We start from the raw sequence: 23,355 nt of genomic DNA, 5'->3' as shown, positions 1-23,355 counted from the left end.
GGCCTTTTGGGCTTCCCTGAGTTAATGCTTGCTTTGCTGTTTTTGATTGTAAGCTAAGCTGCCATTCTGCTTTAATAAAACAGTTTTTGAAACTACTTTGCTTGTGGCTCTGCATTTTGGGTTCAGTCACTCTGCTACTGTGACAGAAGCAACCCCAAACAAGATCTTAATGTGTGAGTCTAACATGAAGCTGTCATCCAAGGCCTGTATTCTTATCACTGGTTTGATCAACGTTTCAATACAGCATGGGATTGTGGACAAAATCCTATCCATTTTAAACTATTTAATGTGTGGCAATGTTTCCGGGCCTTAGTGCCCAGGTTACATTTGCTTTCGCCGTCTTTGTTGAAGAGTCTGGGCAATTAAGATTTAGTCTTACTAGAAGTACTAAGAGTTTCTCAATCTTATATTTAGATTTAGTCTGGCTTAATCTAGTCACTGATATCAGGAGATGGCGCTAGAGTCAAACTAATGAGCAAATCGGAAAAAAGCTAGCTTTTATTTGTGTTTTTAAATATCAGTCAGTGTCTCCCTATATGCTACTCAGCAATGTTGACAGGTGTAGTCTGCCTTCTTCTTGAAAGCCAATATGCCAGTCAGAAACTTACTTTGTGTTCTCTCTAGAACATACCACACCACAATAGTGAAAATTTAAAAAAATAGAGTTAAACATTGTATGATATTATTTTCCTGGACCAATTATTTGACAGAATTGGTTTCATTTGCAATCATTCAAATATCCTGTATTATTTATTATTCATTGTAGTGTAGAAGGTTGCCTCTGGCTACATAAAAAAAAATCAAGTTTGATGCAATTACATCTGGCATGTTTTCCTATATAATGCCTAATTTGCATATTTAAATGTACAATTTCAGAAAACTGGGGAAGTTTCATGGTGATAACAATTTCTTAAAATGTGTCATCCAATTCACCTAAAGGTGAAAATAACATGTGATAAGTAAATATTAAAAAAAAATCCTGTGGAAGGGTCATCATATACGGTACTTTACTTGAAACAGTTTAATCTATATTAACCCATTTAGGCCTGACGTTGAAATTTAAAACAATGTCTTCCATGGCTTTGGTTCACTTATTCACTTATGTTGGTATTTTAACACCTGAATGCAGCCTGACCAGTCAGTGACCACTGAGTGACCAGTAATGTAAACCAACCAGAATCTCTACTGAGAATACAGGTTCTGTTTGAACCTCCGCCTATAAAGAGACACCATTTGGCCATGCAGTTCAAACCTGTCACCCTTCACTGCAGAGCCACTATAGACTTCATAGACAGCAGCTACAGAACAACAACAGGTAAGCCCTCGATGCCCTTTTAGGGTGACCAGAATCAGATCCAAACTGTTCATTTGAGGGACAGACGTAATTGTGTGGGACCGGGGGGACAGGAGGGGCGCTAGCTATTTGAAACTTTTGCTGATATGTTACAAAAACTAAATTGATGTTGTTTTCCAGTGCCAGGGGCACATTTAATTGCATGGCAGTCAGATTGAATTAGTGTCAGTAAAAACATCTGGATGTTTTAATTGATGGTTTATAGCAGGGGCGCACACACTTTTTTTACTTTAAGCTACCTTCAAAATGCCCAGCTAAACGAGATCTACAAACAAACAACAAATTGTTATTCCATTGCTGAAAATAGTTTAAAATAAATGTACCTTTGGAATAGTGGCGCTGATGTTACATAGCCTATAATAGAAGGGTGAAAATGGAATTGGTTGTTTTTTTAGTATATAACTCTGTAATGCTACTGAGGTTTGTGCGCAACACTCTTGAAAACAAAGAAGATATTGCATTGTGGGTTTGAGCTGACAGGCCCATTTTGATGTCAATTAATCAAGTCAAGTCACCTTAATTCAAATGGCAGATGCCTTTTTTATATTTAAATTATATTATTTTTATATAGCTCTTGTCCAAAGCCTAATGCACTTTACTGCCGTTGCATTAAGCCTATATGGGACTGTTCTCTCTCCTGCCTCGCATGAAACGCAGACCAGCCCCTCCTCTGTAGTGAAAATGTAAAGAATGTTTTACCTACTCACCAATACAAAGACAGTTTGTGCAAAACAAATCCCTTTCTGGCCAAAATGTAAGTGCATTTTATACGTGGGGTGGGGGGCTCAGAGTGCGTCCACTAAGTAAAGTAGGCTTTCTAATTACACAAACAGCCTTTGTATTGGTGTTGTTCAAAAATAAGTGTTATTTAGGTACTGCAATGGCTATCGTTTTGTGTTCAATCAGAGAATCCAGACCTACTGGACCATTCTTCCACCATGAATCCCAGGATGACCCAGGCATCAGGGCGCCGCAGCCCACCGCCCACCTCCCCCCGCCCGCCTCCCCGGGCCCGCCGCAGCGAGGGAAAGGCATCAGGGCGCCGCAGGGCGCCACTTCCCCCACGACCCCCACCCCCCCGTCCATTTTCTGTTGGTAGGCCTACTTTATTTACAGTTTGCTAATAAACACATTGGTGCGCTTTCAGTTCACAATGAACACATTTAATTGTTTCAGCATCTTGTTTCAACATTTCAGCATGATCAATGATCAACAGTAAATAATTAAATTGTTCCAGCCATAAGCGGCGGGTGGATTTTACCTTTAGGTATAGGCTAGAATTGAGTGGGACGACGACGACGACGCAGCATTTATTTGTTTATTTTCCCCAGATGGCCTAACAATGTCATGATTTGGCCTATGTATTACCAATCTCGTACTCCATTGGTCACGAAAACAAGATCCTTGACCCAATTACAGCCACTGCGTCGTATCTTTTAATTAAAGTAGTGCGTCCACTAAGTAAAGTAGGCTTTCTAATTACACAAACAGCCTTTGTATTGGTGTTGTTAAAAATAAGTGTTATTTAGGTACTGCAATGGCTATCGTTTTGTGTTCAATCAGAGAATCCAGACCTACTGGACCATTCTTCCACCATGGATCCCAGGCTGACCAAGGCCCAGCAGAAGGCGCTGAGCTCCCAGCTAGGAAACCTGACCCTCCTCTACCAGGCTTCAGTCCATGGTTACACTGCAGCAGCGTTCCACCAGAGATGTGACAACCAGGGGCCCACTCTGACCGTGGGCTACAATGACTCTAGCTTCGTCTTTGGGGGATACACCAGTATTTCTTTTAATCAAAGTGGTCAATGGGGGAACGATGCCCAGGCTTTTCTTTTCACCTTTAACAGGGCAAATGTTCTCAAATATCCGGTCACCAATCCCGCTTATGCTGTGTTAATGCACGCCAGCCATGGTCCTTATTTTGGAGACAATCTAGGTTTTTGTGTTAATGGCCGAGCTGTAGTGTACAACAGTCCTAGTCAAGATTATTACAATTTCCATGCTGCAGAAATGCATGGCAACGACCTGCAGCTGGTTGAATGTGAAGTTTATAAAATAGGAGGTGAGTTCAATTAATACAAAGACAAACATAGCCTACAAGATGTTCCAGTTGTTTGTACTGTCTTTAATGTTGCTCTGAGTCTGACCGTGGAGATGTTTCTAGATGTTTCAGCAGAAAGTGAACTCCTTGAGATGCCAGGCTCCAGTAAACGTGACTCCAGTAAACTCCTTGAGAAGCCATGGAGGAACATGGACTGGAGTCCTGAGTAAGTATGGATCTGGATTAGTTTATTTACAGGTATACCATATAGGCTACCACACAACACAATACTGAACTATTGTAGCTGTCAGGTGGAAAACTTGAATGCCCAAAAGCGTTACTCTTCTTGTTCTGTTCTCACTGAGGTATGATGTACACAGATAAACAGACAGCTAACAGTTGGCTCGAAGAGACGGTCGGAGGCAGAGTAACGTTTGAAGGGTTTTTTACTTCTCCAAAAGCAATCAAGCCAAAATTGTAAAACTGAAACATAAAGAAAGAAGCACTAATTAAATAATGCCTATTTATATAATCCAATGAAATAATAAACGACATGAAAAACATACAATTACATGTCTACAAGCATTAAGTGTATTTCACTGTAACTCATGTTTTAAGTGACATGAAATGACTGTACTGTAGGCTATAATGTAAATGGCTTGTAGATAAATGTAAATAGTTTTAACCCGTTTTTTATAACTGCACATTACTGAAATATGAATTGGAGTTATGAACTAATTATGAACTGAACCAAGAAATTACAGCATGAGGTAAAGTTATGAACTGTATCATAAAATCATGAATTGCTGTACCATATATGAAATCACAAAAAATGAGAAAGGCTCACAAATGCTGAATAAAGCTAATGAAATTGACCAAGCAGTGATATTGTCACTGTATATCAATGCACTGAAACTAGTGATACACTGAAACTACTACTAGCATTAGCTTAGCAACAACCTAGATGCTAGCATAGGCTCAGCACCATAGCCCCCCCCCCCCCCCCCCCAGCATCAAAGATTTTAGATAAAACGTTCGCTCTGAAAGAATATATATCCAAAGCTTTGCACTACATTTTCACAAATTTTCAAAAATAGATCATAGATCTGCTATTTTTCAATAGCTAAAGTATAACACAATGCTTAGAACACTACAAGGGGAGCAACTTGGACACTCAGGCATGAAGGAAGTATGAGTTCAAGTCCGTTGCTCTCCCCAGGTTGGCGGAGGGTGTGTAGAGCCCAGGATCACATTAGATAATTGACACAGGGGTGAAAAATGGGTTACAAAAAAAGGGGTTCCCACCCAAAATGGGTTAATCACTTCCACAACAGAAATGTTTCTATTGTGTAATTTGTGTTTGTTTATGGTTAAATTTGTGTAAACTGAAAGAATGATGAAAGATCTATTGAAACCAGACATTTACAGAATTTCTCCACCTACTGTAGTTCTCAAAGTAGAACGACAAAATGTTAACAGTCGTAGGCCTACCGAGTGTCGGGGGCGTGTCGCTGAGCTGACGTTACTCTGTGAGTGTACTGGGCGGACATGCATAGTTGTTACTCTGTGAGTGTACTGGGCGGACATTAATAGTTGCGGTGGTGCGAGTGGGTGCGTGTGTGTGCGATAGCCGATCGCTACACGTTTAACCAGACTTTGTTTATACAGTACTACACATACTGTACTATTCATACATTATACTGTATCTGAAACATGCTGAAAAGTTGAATCTGTTGGACTAGGGAAAGGCTGCTGAACGAAATACAGAACTACCAGCCCACCGGAGTCGGTTCTCCGTCCCAGATCAGGGTTCTGCTCATTGGACCAATTGGAGCAGGGAAGTCCAGCCTTGTCAACTCCATCGAGTCCGTCTTCAAAGGACATGTCACCAACCAGGCCATGACTGGCAGCTCTGGCACCAGCCTCACCACCCAGGTGACTCTCTGCCCACTGCTACGTAACTCTGACCCACAACCATAACAAGTGTGTGAAAAACAGCTGATAACTTTGACCATTGTACATCCCACAGTATCGCACCTATGAAGTTAAAGCTGGAAAGGAGGGCAAACCTCTGCCAATCATCGTGTGTGACACCATGGGATTGGAGGAGACCACGGGGGAGGGGATTCATGTGGACGACATAAGCAACATTTTGAGAGGTCACATTGAAGACAAATATCAGGTGAATCTTCTCACATTTCCAACTGAAAACCCTTTTATAGAGTTTTAGTAAATTACTAATTGTGGTTATTGCTTTGTTGAAGAGGATCATCTTATTTCAATCATCATTGACTTGTGTTGCATTAAATCAACATTATTCAGTCAGTCATGAGTGAAATTAATGTGTTTTCTTTCCCCTACTCTTCACAGTTCAACGCTGCAGTTGCGTTACAACCAGACGACCCGGACTACAAGAAGAATCCAGGTCTTCAGGACATGATCCACTGCGTGGTCTACGTCATCGACGCCAACAAGATCTCCACCATGACCTCCAAGCTGGAGGACAAACTGACCGCCGTTCGAATCAAGGTCAACCAAGCCGGTCAGTTGGTAAACGCAGCATCACTGTAAGGCCCAAATTATGCAGCGCTGCACGCCCCGAAAATAGCCAAAATAAGCTTAATATGCGTTTCAACCTCAACACATTGTGAGCTTGTAGATCGGCTATTGTAGGCACTCCATAATTTATGTAGTATAATTCAGGCATATCAATGTCAAGATCTCTCCCAGTGAAGCTTGCTTCCAAAATTAATAGTAATGTTTAACTGTAAGGCGTTGTGGCTCGAAGAAAGTCTCAATGCCACGTGTTGTGTGCTTGTAGATCGGCTATTTTCAGCAAGAAACCATTGCGTAAGTGGTGTAGGAAAGTCAGTCAAGGATCAACAGAACAACATTACATCATGTCAATTACATTTTATCACATACTGTTAGCGTAGTGTCATTACATGTGATGAAATATTTTCATGTGAGTTGTCGACGCGATATTTTATAGAAATAGCATTAATGTAGCACAATTTCTACCTTATTGACACAATATGATTTGGAGACGAGACATGAATAGCAATCAACTATCTAATAGTGGAACATTTAAGTCCTTGGTTTACAAAACAAAAGTATCACAATTGCACAGCCTGGGGTCCATTATGTTTTACAGCTGTTGAACATGTTTGTTGTGGTGCTGTTCTCCAGGGATCCCTCAGTTGCTCCTGTTGACTAAAGTGGATGAAGCCTGTTCCGCTGTGGCAGATGACCTGACCAATGTTTATCGCAGCCTCTACATCAAGACCAAGGTGAGTTCTACCAAAGTCAAACCATAGGAAACCAACACTACCTCTCTGAGCTTGAGTGTGTCCCCCCCCAAAATAATTTGGGGACGCTCTGTTTGGGAACCACTGAGCCAAGCTAACGTTCATCTGTTGTGCTGTGTTGCTGCAGCTCCAGGAGGCCAGCCAGCGTCTGGGCCTTCCTCTGTCCTGTGTGGTTCCTGTGAAGAACTACAGCCATCACCTAGAGGTGGACCAGAACAGTGACATCCTGCTCCTCAGCGCCTTCAACCAGATGCTGCGCTTCGCTGATGACTACTTTGAAGAATACAGCAACAAATCCAGAGATGATTAAAAGAACCCCTTCACAGTCAAAAAGAGTCTGAATACATTTGGACTCTCTGTCGAAATATCTATCTATCTAATCTATTATTCATCCCTCCCAATTCTAATACGATACAGGCATTTATAGAAATAATTAAACTCTGGACATTAAAGAAATGGATAATTACTGTTAGAACGCAACTGAAAGGAACCAACCTTTCTGCACTAAGCACCAATATTTTTTTTTTATTATTATAGTTGATGCAGCAATGGTCACAAATCGTTTGACCTTCAATGCCATGTTTTACAAAGTGAAAAGTTATTTAGACTTTAACCTAACTCGTATAAATTGCTTTTAGTTGAGATTATCCAGTGCCTTCTCTTTATTTTCTAATGGTCCCTTGGTTTTGATCTTATTCTAATCTGTTTAATCATAATGTTCCTGTTCTTACCAATATAGTGGTTTTGGCAGAGGCGCAACACGGACCGAACGCTTCCCCCTCCCCATCCCCCCCGTCCCCCCCATCCCCCCCACCACCCTAGGGGGAGTGCAGTACTTTCATCCGACGGAGCATTGGTCCGAACGACAACCTACCTCCTCCCTCACCCTAACCCTAACCTCCCCCGGGGCAGACACCTAAACCTAACCGCAACCCTCTCCCGACCCGCAGCGCACCTCGGAGCATTGCTCCTTCGGATCAATGCTCTGTCGGATGATAGTATGCCTCCCCCCTAGGGGAGGGGGGGATGGGGGGGTCTAACCACAAAAACGTGGGGTTATGGTTATGGTTTGGGGTCGGACTACAGAGAGGTTGTTTCAGTGACTCAATGTACATACAAAACTGCGTTTTGGCACAGTTATTATTATTATTATTATTATGAATTACCTGGCTGTGATTCCTCCTCTACAAAAACGTGGGGTTATGGTTTGGGGTCGGACTACAGAGAGGTTGTTCCAGTGACTCAATGTACATACAAAACTGCGTTTTGGCACAGTTATTATTATTATTATGAATTACCTGGCTGTGATTCCTCCTCCTCCCCATTTGTCTCAAAACGTAAAAGTTTAACCACATTATCAGCAGCGCCTCGAACAGGTAAAAACTCACTGACCATCTGATCTGTAAGTTAGCCTATCCTATATAAAATGTACAACACCTGGGAAGTTTTCAGGAGAGGATGTTTTAACATCAACATGTAGTAGTTAGTGTTAAACCCATGCAACTCGAGAGGAAAGAAAAACCTGCAGCGCCTGACCTGGTGTTGACAGTTGTGCTTAATAGCGGCGTCGATCTCCTCCTTTCCCCAAATCCCCCAAAATAATAATATAATTCCCAAAGTGGGGTCCGGGGACCCCCAGAGGTACATCTACATGATAGTTTGTGGCATGTCATGTGGACGCTCTCAGTTTTTTAAATTAACATTGATTATCAATTGGAGTCCCACTCCCACCGCTAGAAATGGCATTAGAATAGGGTCCGTCCGAGCTGTATAAATCTTCTCTTATGAGGATCCTTCTCTTCTCTTCAAATGGGGGGGGGGGTCCGCAGGCTAATACATGTCCATTTGGGGGTCCTTGACATGAAAAGGATGAAGTAAATCCATTCATCTACTGATATAGCCAATACACGACTTATCAAAAGTGGTGCGTGACACCAAAAGTGCTGACCTATTGAATCCTGTTCCTGTATTATTAGAATCATTACAGAGTGCAAAGCACATTGGGTCACTGATTGCGGTGTAACAACTCCCAACTTCCGAAAACAGTACGGGCCAAACCATTTTGTGATTTAAACAGGGGTGGATCAAATATATGCTTCAAAATATATCGCGTTTATGAACGCAGGATTTCAAAAGTATTACTCCTAAGATAACTTTGGAGCCAGGGATACAGGGGGGGACCCCCCCAGCCAGGGGGGACCCCCTAACTCATCTGGGGGGGACCAATGTGACGCTGGCAGGGGATTCGTCCCCTGCGTCCCTGCGGTTATTGCGCCCCTGGGTTTTGGTACGTTGGTACTATCCCTTTGTATAGCCTAAGGCACTAAGTTTGGATTATTGGATATTTTATGTTATAATTGCTAGTTCGGTTCAGTTATTCAAGTAAACATGAACATATTGAAAATTTGAATCTATCCTATACCGGTGTGCTTTTTTGGTTTTGATTTAGTTTTTTTTCTTCATAAAGATTTACCAAAGCTTTCTTGGCTACTGTTAAACAGGATCTTATGCTTGTTCTGAATGAGAAGTTTGTTCTGCATTGAGTTGAATTAAGAAGCATGTATGAGACAAACCACACAACATTATTCCATGGTCCGTTCACTCGATCTCAAGCGAGACTGCATTTACAGCAGCAACAGTTGCTTCCGCAAACAGCGGCCGTTTCCATCGCGACGCGCCACTGCTTCCACGCCTTCCAGAGCGCCACCACCACGGAACGGACCTCGTGTAACGAACCATTTTTTAATCACTACTTTGAACAAGAAGTATTGTTTCCCCTAAAGGCTAAAGAGATTCTCCCCCTGTCCAGACGGCAGGACTTTCAAAGTTAATTCACACTGGACTTTGGCTGCCTACTGTATGTTTATATAATTTATCTTTATTTGAATCATATAAACTGTTATGGTTATAGCCTATAGTGTATTATTATTTATGTCTCTACCAACTTCTTCAGTGTGTTTTGCTTGAAAGAATTGTATTTGAGTTCGTTTTGTTACAGTCTGTTTTGTATAGCTTTTAATTTGAAACTGTGAGAAACGGGAAGGAAGTAGAGTTTAGCGCAGACTTTCTTTATAACAGAGATTCATGAATGAAAACAACAGCAAGGGAACACTTCAGTGTTCAGAACGAAAGGTTCATTTAGGTCAGATTCTCACCTAATACTTCGGTAGACTCAGATCCGTATGGGTGGGGAAATTGGGATTCTTGCATATTTAATTGGCTGCGGTTTGCCTTCACACTGTCATTCGCAGCAATTGGAAACGCAGCAGGGGGGACCTTTATCAATGTGTTCCATTCATAAACTATAGCCTACACACCTCTATGGTGATAAAATTACACTCATAACGTGCATGTGTCGTGCCGTCTGGGACCCCCCCCCCCTCTCTCTCTCTCTATGCACGCAGCCGCCACACACTGTTCTTTTGGGCATGCAGCACAGCGCTGCATGAGCGCACTGATATAACTCCCCAGTCCCACACAGTGACAGCACTCCATGTTTACGGCACACACAGACAGACAGAATATTATGTAGGCTATAATACACTGCAGTGTTTTTATGTGTTTTCTTAAGCAATTGATTAATGTACACGTTCTCATTTCGACTTTCGGCTTTTGATTTCGGCTTCAGTCTCCTTATTCGACCACGTCTATCCACAGTAACGGGACATCTTTGCGCTGCGTAAAATATGCCTTCTCCGTCTCCAACTGTGTTCAGCTCCTCACCCGCCACATTATGTTTGCTTCATTTCCTTTATTTACTGCGGATTGCATTCACACCTGCACCGAATCGTAGTCAAGTGCGATTCGAAGCGAAGCGAAACCCACGTTTTTGGGCGGAGTAAAATGCGGTTATTTGCTGCGCATTAGGATTCGAATGAGCCTTCACACCTGCCAAACGAAGCGCACTTTCTGACAATGCGCAGCAGGATTCGTTTTAATCGCAGCAAAGCTCTCTGGTATGAATGTGACCTTAGTTTAAGCACCTGGCTGAGGGCAACAAGGTAACAGTTCATTATTTTACTGCTTTGTATTGTATGCAATTATGTTATGTTGCATTTGTGTTATGTTAATATTAACTTTGAAGACGTGATTCTGCCATTCTATTTTGAACACTTTTTGTGAAGCCTCAACATTGATAAATAATTATATAAATACTTTGGTTTAGATAGGTACAGCCTATTTAATATTTACAGTTGATAGATTAAAGTTTCATGTTTACCAAAATTAGAATGTACAAATAACCATAGCCTACTACTTTTTTGATGAATTGAACAATGTGGACCCTGTTAACAAGTGTAATGTTTAATTGGGTAGTCCACTCACAGTTAACAGTCTTTGTATTGAGTTTGTGCTTGAAATGTACTGTAATTCTGCAAACTGTTAATAAATATTTCAATCAATCAATCAAAAAACAACAGGTAAGCCCTCGATGCCCTTTTAGGGTGACCAGAATCTGTTCATTTGAGGGACAGACGTAATTGTGTGGGACCGGGGGGACAGGAGGGGCGCTAGCTATTTGAAACTTTTGCTGATATGGAACAAAAACTAAATTGATGTTGTTTTCCAGTGCCAGGGGCACATTTAATTGCATGGCAATCAGATTGAATTGGTGTCAGTAAAAACATCTGGATGTTTTAATTGATGGTTTATAGCAGGGGCGCACACATTTTATTTACTTTAGAGCTACCTTCAAAATGCCCAGCTAAACGAGATCTACAAACAAACAACAAATTGTTATTCCATTGCTGAAAATAGTTTAAAAAAAATGTACCTTTGGAATAGTGGCGCTGATGTTACATAGCCTATAATAGAAGGGTGAAAATGGAATTGGTAATTTTTTTAGTATATAACTCTGTAATGCTACTGAGGTTTGTGCGCAACACTCTTGAAAACAAAGAAGATATTGCATTGTGGGTTTGAGCTGACAGGCCCATTTTGATGTCAATCAATCAAGTCAAGTCTATTTATTATAAGCGATTTTGGGCTTCTTTTTCTGTAAAGTTGCTTGTAAATATTGGTAGTTGTGGTTGCTTTTCTTGTGCTTATTTGGCTTTTCTCCTAATGTTGTTTAAACCAGTGACCAGCGATTGTAAAAAACAAAAAAAAAAAAAAAACAGTATGCACTTTAATCTGTCACTTAAGGACTGTAAGTGCTATAGTGTAATGAGGACACTCTTTTACGTAGCTCTATTATCAAGTTATGTTTATTGGTCTGTGCATGGACACTTCTTATACGCAGTATTACCCACTGTGTGGTTACTGTTGTTACATTGTTTCATAGTCAATCTTGGTGGACTGGTAGGATTGTTTGGCACAGGTGTGTTGTGTTGGTGATGGCTGAACTGAAGTATGTGGGGACAAGAAGACTCAGTTGTCAGTGAGATGACTGAAGCTGTCGTGGGAAGCTATTACCTTTTGATATCAGGAGAAGGCGGTAGAGTCAAAGTAATGAGCAAATCGGATAAAAGCTAGCTTTTATTTGTGTTTTTAAATATCAGTCAGTGTCTCCCTATATGCTACTCAGCAATGTTAACAGGTGTAGTCTGCCTTCTTCTTGAAAGCCAATATGCCAGTCAGAAACTTACTTTGTGTTCTCTCTAGATCTACCAGACACACATACCACACCACAATAGTGAAAATTAAAAAAATAGAGTCAAACATTGTATGATGTTATTATTTTCCTTTCATTTGCAATCATTCAAATATCCTGTATTATTTATTATTCATTCAGAATACGTCTGTATTCCAATCTGAATACACTATATTCTGTCTTCAATCCATAGAGATTCCATACTGTAGCCTATGTCCATCAACCCTGTTCAGAACATGCAGTGTGTGTGTGTGTGTGTGTGTGTGTGTGTGTGTGTGTGTGTGTGTGTGTGTGTGTGTGTGTGTGTGTGTGTGTGTGTGTGTTAAGGCTGTACCCTAACCCTTATTTTAGGACTCGAACTTCGGCAGGAATTTTCGAGTGAACATTCGGACCATTTGTTTCTAATTAATTAAAAGAAATAACCTCAATTATATATTCGAAATTACAGCCTCACTAGCAAACCTAAAAGTATCAAACAAGAAAGCCAGAAAAAATTTCGAGAATGACAAATGGTACGATAATGACTGCAAGAATCTCAGGAAAAAAATAAGGAAACTATCAAACCAAAAACACAGAGACCCAGACAACCACAACACACGTCTCCAATATGGGGAAACACTGAAACAATACAAGAACACAGTAAGAGAAAAAAGAGACCAACACGTTAGAAACCAACTGCAAGATATTGAGGATTCCATACAGACAAACAGCTTCTGGGAAAACTGGAACAGACTTAATAAGCTAAAACAGGACGAACTACCCATCCAAAATGGAGATATATGGGTAAACCATTTTTCTAGCCTCTTTGGCCCAATCGAGAAGAACAAAGAACAAAAACAAATAAAAGATAAACTACAAAACCTAGAGTCAGCCATAAAAGACTACCAGAATCCACTAGATTCCCAAATCAACCTAAAAGAACTACAAGACAAAATAAAAACACTTAAAACAAAGAAGGCCTGTGGGGCAGACGGAATTCTAAATGAAATGATACAATTCACCGACCTCAAATTCCAACTGGCCATATTAAAACTCCTAAATATCGTGCTCAGCTCTGGGATTTTCCCCAGCACATGGAATCAAGGGCTGATAACGCCACTCCACAAAAGTGGAGACAAATATGACCCAAATAACTACCGCGGGATTTGTGTAAACAGCAACCTCGGAAAGATACTCTGCATGATCCTCAACCACAGAATTCTAAATTTCCTGACAGAAAGCAATGTCCTGAGCAAATCACAAATTGGCTTTCTACCAAAATATCGCACAACAGACCACATTTACACTCTCAACACCCTAATTGACAACCAAATAAACAAAAGCAAATTATTCTCCTGCTTTGTCGACTTCAAAAAAGCATTCATTTACACTCTCAACACCCTAATTGACAACCAAATAAACAAAAACAAAAGCAAATTATTCTCCTGCTTTGTCGACTTCAAAAAAGCATTCGATTCAATTTGGCATGAGGGTCTGATGTACAAACTGTTGGAAAGTGGCATTGGGGGGAAAACCTATGACATCATAAAATCAATGTACACTAACAACAAATGCGCAGTCAAAATAGGCGAAAAGCACACAGACTTTTTCCCCCAAAGCCGTGGAGTTAGACAGGGATGCAGCCTGAGTCCAACACTCTTCAACATATATATCAACGAATTAGCAAAAACGCTAGAACAGTCTACAGCTCCAGGCATCCTCTTGGCAAACACAGAAATCAAATGCTTACTTTACGCAGATGACCTGCTGCTGCTGTCCCCAACCAAGGAAGGACTACAGCAGCAACTCGATCTCCTACACAAATTCTCCCAGACATGGGCCCTGACAGTGAACCTAACCAAGACTAAAATCATGATATTTCAAAAAAGGCCCAGCCGCCAAAACCACCAATCTTTCCTAAATACAATCCCACTAGAACAAACTAAAAACTATACCTACCTTGGCCTAAACATCAGCAGCACAGGGAACTACAACCAAGCTGTAAAGGACCTGAGAGACAAGGCAAGAAGGGCATTCTATGCCATCAAAAGAAACATCAAAATAGACATCCCAATTAAAACATGGCTTAAAATACTGGACTCTGTGATAGAACCAATTTCCCTCTATGGTTGCGAGATCTGGGGACCATTAGCAAACCATGACCTTGAAAAATGGGATAAACACCAAACCGAGACCCTACACACAGAATTCTGCAAATCCATTCTCCGTACCCAGCGAAAAACACCAAATAATGCATGCAGGGCAGAATTAGGACGATACCCACTCATAATCAAAATAAAAAAGAGAGCACTTAAGTTCTACAACCACCTAAAAGAAAGTGACCTAGATGCACTCCATAACAAGGCACTCACACACAGTGAAACTCTAGAGAAATGCCCCCTCAGCCAGCTGGCCCTGGAACTCCGGGCACAAACACAAACAGAGCCACGAGATAGAAAACCCATTGGACTAAACCAAATTATAAAACAGCAAAAGGAAAACTATCTGACACACTGGAAAGTGGCAACACAAAAGCAGAGTAAACTAGAATGCTATCTGGCCCTAAACAGAGAATACACAGTGGCAGAATACCTGAGCACTGTGACCGACCCAAAACAAAGAAAAATCTTAACTAGGTACAGACTCAGTGAGCACAGTCTCGCGATCGAGAAAGGCCGTCATAGGCAGACCTGTATCCCGAGGGAAGACAGACTATGCACCCACTGCACACTAAATGAAGTGGAAACCGAGCTACACTTCCTAACCATCTGTCCATTGTACCAAGACATCAGAGACACATACTTCCCACAGATTACAACCACACACAGAGATTTTGAAAACATGACCAATGACAAAAAACTCCCATATCTGCTGGGCGAAGTACAACAATGTGCAAACACAGCAGCAAGATTTGTGAGTTGCTGTGATAGGAGAAGGATATCAAATGGAACACAACCACCGTAAAGACTAATCATTGTGTATATGCCTGCACTATACCTGCATCGAGTGATCTTGGTACATAGAAGTTGATCTATTGAAGAATCTGACAAAGTACATAATTTTTGTTTTTGTTTTGATTGTATTGCTGTATTGTTGTACTGTTCTTTCTGCTTTGGCAATGTAAACGTATGTTTTCTCATGCCAATGAAGCCCTTTGAATTGAATTGAATTGTGATTGGCTTGTTGGTCAAGGTTGGTCAAGGAGAGGGACAGTACAACAAGGGAGATAGACATAACTTCTGACAGGAATGCACTAGAAACATACTTTTTTTTACATGCTCCTATCACATTCTCACCGAGATATATTTTCGAGTTAATACAAAAAATAATATAATAATAATATTTATTTTTATAAAAAAATTAAAATAGAAAAGACGAATGGTTCAAACCCATTAATTAAGATTCGAGTGCCAACCCTAACGAGCGAACATTCGAACCTTGAATGTTTGGGGACAGCCTTAATATCCGTTCAGTCACTTCAGTGACTTATGAAAGTGACCAAGAAAAATCTTAACTAGGTACAGACTCAGTGAGCTCAGTCTCGCGATCGAGAAAGGCCGTCATAGGCAGACCTGTATCCCGAGAGAAGACAGACTATGCACCCACTGCACACTAAATGAAGTGGAAACCGAGCTACACTTCCTAACCATCTGTCCATTGTACCAAGACATCAGAGACACATACTTCCCACAGATTACAACCACACACGGAGATTTTGAAAACATGACCAATGACAAAAAAATCCCATATCTCTATAAGTACAACAATGTGCAAACACAGCAGCAAGATTTGTGAGCTGCTGTGATAGGAGAAGGATATCAACTGGAACACAACCACCCTAAAGACTAATCATTGTGTATATTCCTGCACTATACTTGCATCGAGTGATCTTGGTACATAGAAGTTGATCTATTGAAGATCCTGACCTTCAAAGTACATAATTTTTGTTTTGATTGTATTGCTGTATTGTTGTATTGTTCTTTCTACATATTGGCAATGTAAACGTATGTTTTCTCATGCCAATAAAGCCCTTTGAATTGAAATTGAATTGACTTATTCTTATTATTCTCTGTTGGCAGAGCTGCCATTACAGCGATAGAATGAATCTAGACAGCCTATAGGAGCTAGTCGGATATAAGTCGAATAAATAAGACACATGTAGGCAGCAGCGTCAGTTCACATCATCCTCGTCACCTTCATGTCGACACACAACAAGATCTGACGAGGGGCGTTTATTTAGCCAATTTATACACACAGTAAATAGGCACTTCCTGTTAGGAATACCGTTAGATACCCAGCAGCCTCGGCGGGCAGTGTGAACTACCCGTTGTGTGTGAGTATTTGTTCCATCCCGCACTACTGTCAATTCCACCACCCTATTGAGGCTGTTAGCCGTGCTTAATTGTGGAACGGAGAAACTGGCCTTTGCCTTAATGTGATTTCAGATCCATGATGTATTGAAGTGGACGTATTGTTCTGATTCAACGTATTGATGCTGGATTGACTGGAGGCTCTCTCTCTACTCACAAACTGAACTATCTGACCCAACGCACTTTGCACACTTTTCTACTGACCACTTTTAAGGATTTATTATTTGTTTTGTTTGTAATAGCTGATCGAACGACCATGCATTGTCTTGTGGTTTCCATCCACTCTCTCTCAATCTCTCTCTCTCTCTCTCTGTGCGTGCGTCTTGTGTCTGGTTGCAAAAGGGGTGAATTGTCCCTTTAAGACCATACTATTTCACAAAGCAAGTTTCTTACTGGCATACTGGCTTTCAAGGCCTCTCAACATTGCCGAGTAGGGACATATTTAACACTAGCTAGCTTTTAAACTATAATTTAATTTGGCTCATTACTTTGACTGCAGCGCCATCTGCTGATATCAAAAGGTAATAGCTTCCCATGACAGCTTCAGTCGTCTCACTGACAACTGACAGACTTGCTTAAGCCATCAGCTGTATACGTGCCAAAGTCAACACCACCACCGTGGTGAGAAATAAAATGCACCCACCTCACCTGGACTCTTTCAGTTTGCAAATCCTATCAACCGGTCCACCAACATATAAGGTGAAATAACATAATATTGCCAAAAACGAAGTAGGCTACAGTAATTTCCAATGATTTGGAATTTGTTTCGCTGTGCTCAGAGATAACGAGAATAACCACAGTGTATATAGTGTCCACAGATAATAAACATAACTTGAATAGGTCTACACAAGTGTCCACATTACAATATCCCATGCTATGCCCTTAAGTGACAGATTGAAGTTCATGTGCTGCCTTAAAGGACCACTTCACCACTTTTCAACCTATCTTCATATAATAGGTCCTCACTAATAATCATGATAAAATGGTACGATTTCTTTCTACTCAGTCTGTGTCTCATAGTAGGGCTGTGGGCAGTTTAGAAACCGTCTTCCAGTGACATCATCATTAGGCAGATTTTTTTTTAAACAAGATTTTTTTTTACAATGTTTAGATTTTCATTATCGTGAGAACGATTGCTTCCATTTTCGCATTGCAACTTTTCAGGACTAGAAAGCCTGCCTTGTATTGGCTTGTATTCCCCATCTATGATGTCACTGGAAGACGGTTTATGAACTGCCCACAGCCCTCCTATGAGACACAGACTGAGTAGAAATTGTGCCATTGTTAAAAAATAATAATTAGTGAGGACCTATTATATGAAGATATAAGTGGTGAAGTGGTCCTTTAAGTAGTATACAATTTGAATTTACTGTATACATAATGGTGATGCATTTAGGATGCAGATTCCTCCAGGTAGCCGAAAACCTATTGTGGAAGTGAGTGTCTTAATATGCTACTGCACTGCAGAGTCTTATACCCGAAGGAGACCACTGAATAGAGGGTTGGCTGGATGGGAGAGTCCTTTAGAAGGAGACCACTGAATAGAGGGTTGGCTGGATGGGGGAGTCCTTTAGAAGGAGACCACTGAATAGAGGGTTGGCTGGATGGGGGAGTCCTTTAGAAGGAGACCACTGAATAGAGGGTTGGCTGGATGTGAGAAGTCCTTTAAAATATTGAAACCTTTCTGCTTGATGTGGATGTGGTATAATCTGACGATGCAATCTCCTCTGCCCTCAATGTAGGTTCTGACGGCGTTGCAAACACAGATCAACAATGGAATAATGATGTGTGGTTTGTCTCATACATGCTTCTTAATTCAACTCAATGCAGAACAAACTTCTCATTCAGAACAAGCATAAGATCCTGTTTAACAGTAGCCAAGAAAGCTTTGGTACATTTTTATGAAGGAAAAAACTGAAATCAAAACCAAAAAAAGCAAGCGGTATACATGCACCTATGTACATGGCAAGTATAGATTAAAATTTTCACTATGTTCATGTTAACTTTTCACTTTGTAAAACATGGCATTGAAGGTCAAACGATTTGTGACCATTGCTGCATCAACTATAATAATAAAAAAATAATATTGGCTTAGTGCAGAAAGGTTGGTTCCTTTGAGTTGTGTTCTAACAGTAATTATCCATTTCTTTAATGTCCAGAGTTTAATTATTTCTATAAATGCCTGTATCGTATTAGAATTGGGAGGGATGAATAATAGATTAGATAGATAGATATTTCGACAGAGTCCAAATGTATTCAGACTCTTTTTGACTGTGAAGGGGTTCTTTTAATCATCTCTGGATTTGTTGCTGTATTCTTCAAAGTAGTCATCAGCGAAGCGCAGCATCTGGTTGAAGGCGCTGAGGAGCAGGATGTCACTGTTCTGGTCCACCTCTAGGTGATGGCTGTAGTTCCTCACAGGAACCACACAGGACAGAGGAAGGCCCAGACGCTGGCTGGCCTCCGTGAGCTGCAGCAACACAGCACAACAGATGAACGTTAGCTTGGCTCAGTGGTTCCCAAACAGAGCGTCCCCAAATTATTTTGGGGGGGACACACTCAAGCTCAGAGAGGTAGTGTTGGTTTCCTATCGTTTGTCTTTGGTAGAACTCACCTTGGTCTTGATGTAGAGGCTGCGATAAACATTGGTCAGGTCATCTGCCACAGCGGAACAGGCTTCATCCACTTTAGTCAACAGGAGCAACTGAGGGATCCCTGGAGAACAGCACCACAACAAACATGTTCAACAGCTGTAAAACATAAAGGACCCCAGGCTGTGCAATTGTGATACTTTTGTTTTGTAAACCAAGGACTTAAATGTTCCACTATTAGATAGTTGATTGCTATTCATGTCTCGTCTCCAAATCATATTGTGTCAATAAGGTAGAAATTGTGCTACATTAATGCTATTTCTATAAAATATCGCGTCGACAACTCACATGAAACTATTTCATCACATGTGATGACACTACGCTAACAGTATGTGATAAAATGTAATTGATGTTGTTCTGTTGATCCTTGACTGACTTTCCTACACCACTTACGCAATGGTTTCTTGCTGAAAATAGCCGATCTACAAGCACACAACACGTGGCATTGAGATTTTCTTCGAGCCACAACGCCTTACAGTTAAACATTACTATTAATTTTGGAAGCAAGCTTCACTGGGAGAGATCTTGACATTGATATGCCTGAATTATACTACATATGGAGTGCCTACAATAGCCGATCTACAAGCTCACAATGTGTTGAGGTTGAAACGCACATTAAGCTTATTTTGGCTATTTTTGAGACGTGCAGCGCTGCATAATTTGGGCATTACAGTGATGCTGCGTTTGACCAACTGACCGGCTTGGTTGACCTTGATTCGAACGGCGGTCAGTTTGTCCTCCAGCTTGGAGGGCATGATGGAGATCTTGTTGGCGTCGATGACGTAGACCACGCAGTGGATCCTGTTCTCAAGACTTGGATTCTTCTTGTAGTCCGGGTCCTCTGGTTGTAACGCAACTGCAGCGTTGAACTGTGAAGAGTAGGGGAAACAAAACACATTAATTTCACTCATGACTGAATGAATAATGTTGATTTAATGCAACACAAGTCAATGATGATTGAAATAAGATGATCCTCTTCAACAAAGCAATAACCACAATTAGTATTTTACTAAAACTCTATAAAAGGGTTTTCAGTTAGAAATGTGAAAAGATTCACCTGATATTTGTCTTTAATGTGACCTCTCAAAATGCTGCTTATGTCGTCCACTTGAAGCCCCTCCCCCGTGGTCTCCTCCAATCCCATGGTGTCACACAGGATGATTGGCAGAGATTCGCCCTCCTTTCCAAATTTAACTTCATAGGTGCGATACTGTGGGATGTACAATGGTCAAAGTTATCAGCTGTTTTTCACACACTTGTTATGGTTGTGGGTCAGTTACATAGCAGTGGGCAGAGAGTCACCTGGGTGGTGAGGCTGACGCCAGAGCTGCCAGTCATGGCCTGGTTGGTGACACGTCCTTTGAAGACGGACTTGATGGAGTTGACAAGGCTGGACTTCCCTGCTGCAATTGGTCCAACGAGCAGAACCCTGACCTGGGACAGAGTACCGGCTCCGGTGGGCTGGTAGTTCTGTATTTCGTTCAGCAGCCATTCCCTATTCCTGTGGAGACCAGAGTCCAACAGATTCAACTTTTCAGCATGTTTCAGATACAGTATAATGTATGAGTAGTACAGTATGTGTAGTACTGTATAAACAAAGTCTGGTTAAACGTGTAGCGATCGGCTATCGCACACACACGCACCCACTCGCACCACCGCAACTATTCATGTCTGCCCAGTACACTCACAGAGTAACAACTATTCATGTCTGCCCAGTACACTCACAGAGTAACAACTATTCATGTCCGCCCAGTACACTCACAGAGTAACAACTATGCATGTCCGCCCAGTACACTCACAGAGTATGAAGTCCCTGGAACTACATATTTTAAGATGGGGGTCGGCGGCCAAATGCAGATATTTCTGGGGGTCTTTGACATGAAATAGTTATAGCACCACTGACTGAATAGAATATTTAGAATACATTTGTAGAATCGTCCACAGGTCAAAATGGGTTAAGGACCTCCTCAAAAACTAGGATGCATCTCAAGGCCGTATAAATATTGAACCAATGAAAATAAATAATAACAACATTGGATCCAGTGGAACACAGGTATTTTTGTTTGTTTTTACATTTCTAGAAGAGTAACGCTTTTGGGCATTCAAGTTTTGCACCTGACAGCTACAATAGTTCAGTAATCAGTATTGTGTTGTGTGGTATATGGTATACCTGTAAATAAACTAATCCAGATCCATACTTACTCAGGACTCCAGTCCATGTTCCTCCATGGCTTCTCAAGGAGTTTACTGGAGTTGCGTTTACTGGAGCCTGGCTTCTCAAGGAGTTCACTTTCTGCTGAAACATCTAGAAACATCTCCACGGTCAGACTCAGAGCAACATTAAAGACAGTACAAACAACTGAAACACCTTGTAGGCTATGTTTGTCTTTGTATTAATTGAACTCACCTCCTATTTTATAAACTTCACATTCAACCAGCTGCAGGTCGTTGCCATGCATTTCTGCAGCATTGAAATTGTAATAATCTTGACTAGGACTGTTGTACACTACAGCCTGGCCATTAACACAAAAACCTAGATTGTCTCCAAAATAAGGACCATGGCTGGCGTGCATTAACACAGCATAAGCGGGATTGGTGACCGGATATTTGAGAACATTTGCCCTGTTAAAGGTGAAAAGAAAAGCCTGGGCATCGTTCCCAAATTGACCACTTTGATTAAAAGAAATACTGGTGTATCCCCCAAAGACGAAGCTAGAGTCATTGTAGCCCACGGTCAGAGTGGGCCCCTGGTTGTCACATCTCTGGTGGAACGCTTCTGCAGTGTAACCATGGACTGAAGCCTGGTAGAGGAGGGTCAGGTTTCCTAGCTGGGAGCTCAGCGCCTTCTGCTGGGCCTTGGTCAGCCTGGGATCCATGGTGGAAGAATGGTCCAGTAGGTCTGGATTCTCTGATTGAACACAAAACGATAGACATTGCAGTACCTAAATAATACTTTTTTTTTAACAACACCAATACAAAGGCTGAGAAAGGGATGTGTTTTGCACAAACCGTCTTTGTATTGGTGAGTAGGTAAAACATTCTTTACATTTTCACTACAGAGGAGGGGCTGGTCTGCGATTCATGCGAGGCAGGAGAGAGAACAGTCCCATATAGGCTTAATTGTTGTTTATTGTTTAACCACGGACGGCAGCCACAGAGAACCCTGCACTCCGCGCAGCTAAACATCCACGGAAAAAAGCTGGCATAACTGGGACGGCGGTGATAAATGACGATAAACTGTCCACGGTGAGCACAAAGCTGGTTAGCGTGTTTGCCACGAAATTTTCACCGGATCTTGATGCTGATACTCTCCGTGACTTTCTGCAAGAGAAAATTAACCGGGAAGTGAAATGCAGGAGAATAGAGACGCCACTGAGCCGATTCAGCTCCTTCTGTATCTCTGCTGAATGGAACGAGTGGAAGGAGATGTACGACCCCCAGTTCTGGCCAGCTGGCTCTGTGGTGAGGCAATACTACGAACCTCGCCGCCCTAGAAAGGGAGCTGGTAGACCACCAGAGAGGATCCCTTCTGGATCCCCTGTGGTCGTGTCCCCGGTCAACGGGGAAACCAGTAGCCCTGTCGGGATTATCACTGGCTCATAATGAGGGTCATATCCTACAACTCTCGTGGCCTAAGAGTAGGACATACAGCTGCCGACAAAGCGAGGCGGCTGGTGGTGGACTCACTGCTGGATGACTGTGATGTCTTGTGTATACAGGAATCTTGGTTAGCTAAGCAGGACCTGGATAAATTGAACACTCTACACCCGGAATTCCACGGTGCTGGAGAATCCACCACGGACCTTAGCTCGAGAATTCTGCGAGGTAGGATTGCTGGTGGGGTTGCTATATTATGGAATACGAAATATGACTCACTGGTTAAAGTTTTACGTTTAAATGTTGACTGGGCAATTGGGCTTGAGTTTAACATAGGTGGCAAGAATTTTGTTATTATTAATATCTATATGCCATATGAATCATATGATCATCTTGACGAGTTTGTGAGCAGGCTTGCTTTCATAGATTATTTTATTGAACAAAACAATTCGTCATGTATCTA

General features: G+C 41.5%; 2 protein-coding genes across 2 annotated transcripts; one reads left to right on the top strand and one right to left on the bottom strand.

Moving 5' to 3' along the window:
• Positions 1-2,949: 2,949 nt before the first annotated feature.
• Positions 2,950-7,402, top strand: LOC310855954 (interferon-induced protein 44-like; the record flags this gene model as incomplete). Its single annotated transcript, XM_083761166.1, has 8 exons — positions 2,950-3,136; positions 3,320-3,418; positions 3,521-3,623; positions 5,140-5,332; positions 5,427-5,579; positions 5,768-5,939; positions 6,587-6,687; positions 6,833-7,402. 8 exons carry the CDS (start codon positions 2,950-2,952, stop codon positions 7,013-7,015), a joined length of 1,191 nt encoding a protein of 396 aa, XP_083617292.1. The 3' UTR covers positions 7,016-7,402.
• An 11,529-nt stretch (positions 7,403-18,931) lies between these two features.
• LOC310855949 (interferon-induced protein 44-like) lies at positions 18,932-22,171 on the bottom strand (the record flags this gene model as incomplete). The annotated part of the gene is made up of 8 exons (XM_083761152.1): positions 18,932-19,114; positions 19,259-19,359; positions 19,993-20,164; positions 20,353-20,505; positions 20,598-20,796; positions 21,498-21,600; positions 21,703-21,801; positions 21,985-22,171. The coding sequence occupies 8 exons, from the start codon at positions 22,169-22,171 to the stop codon at positions 18,932-18,934; spliced, it is 1,197 nt and encodes a 398-aa protein (XP_083617278.1).
• Positions 22,172-23,355: the final 1,184 nt, after the last annotated feature.

This window comes from Protomyctophum parallelum (assembly GCF_964188405.1).
Source record: "Protomyctophum parallelum genome assembly, chromosome: 1".
In the NCBI taxonomy this organism is placed as follows: Eukaryota; Metazoa; Chordata; class Actinopteri; order Myctophiformes; family Myctophidae; genus Protomyctophum; species Protomyctophum parallelum.
Note: the sequence above shows the minus strand (reverse complement) of the source record. Positions and strands in the feature narration are given on the sequence as shown.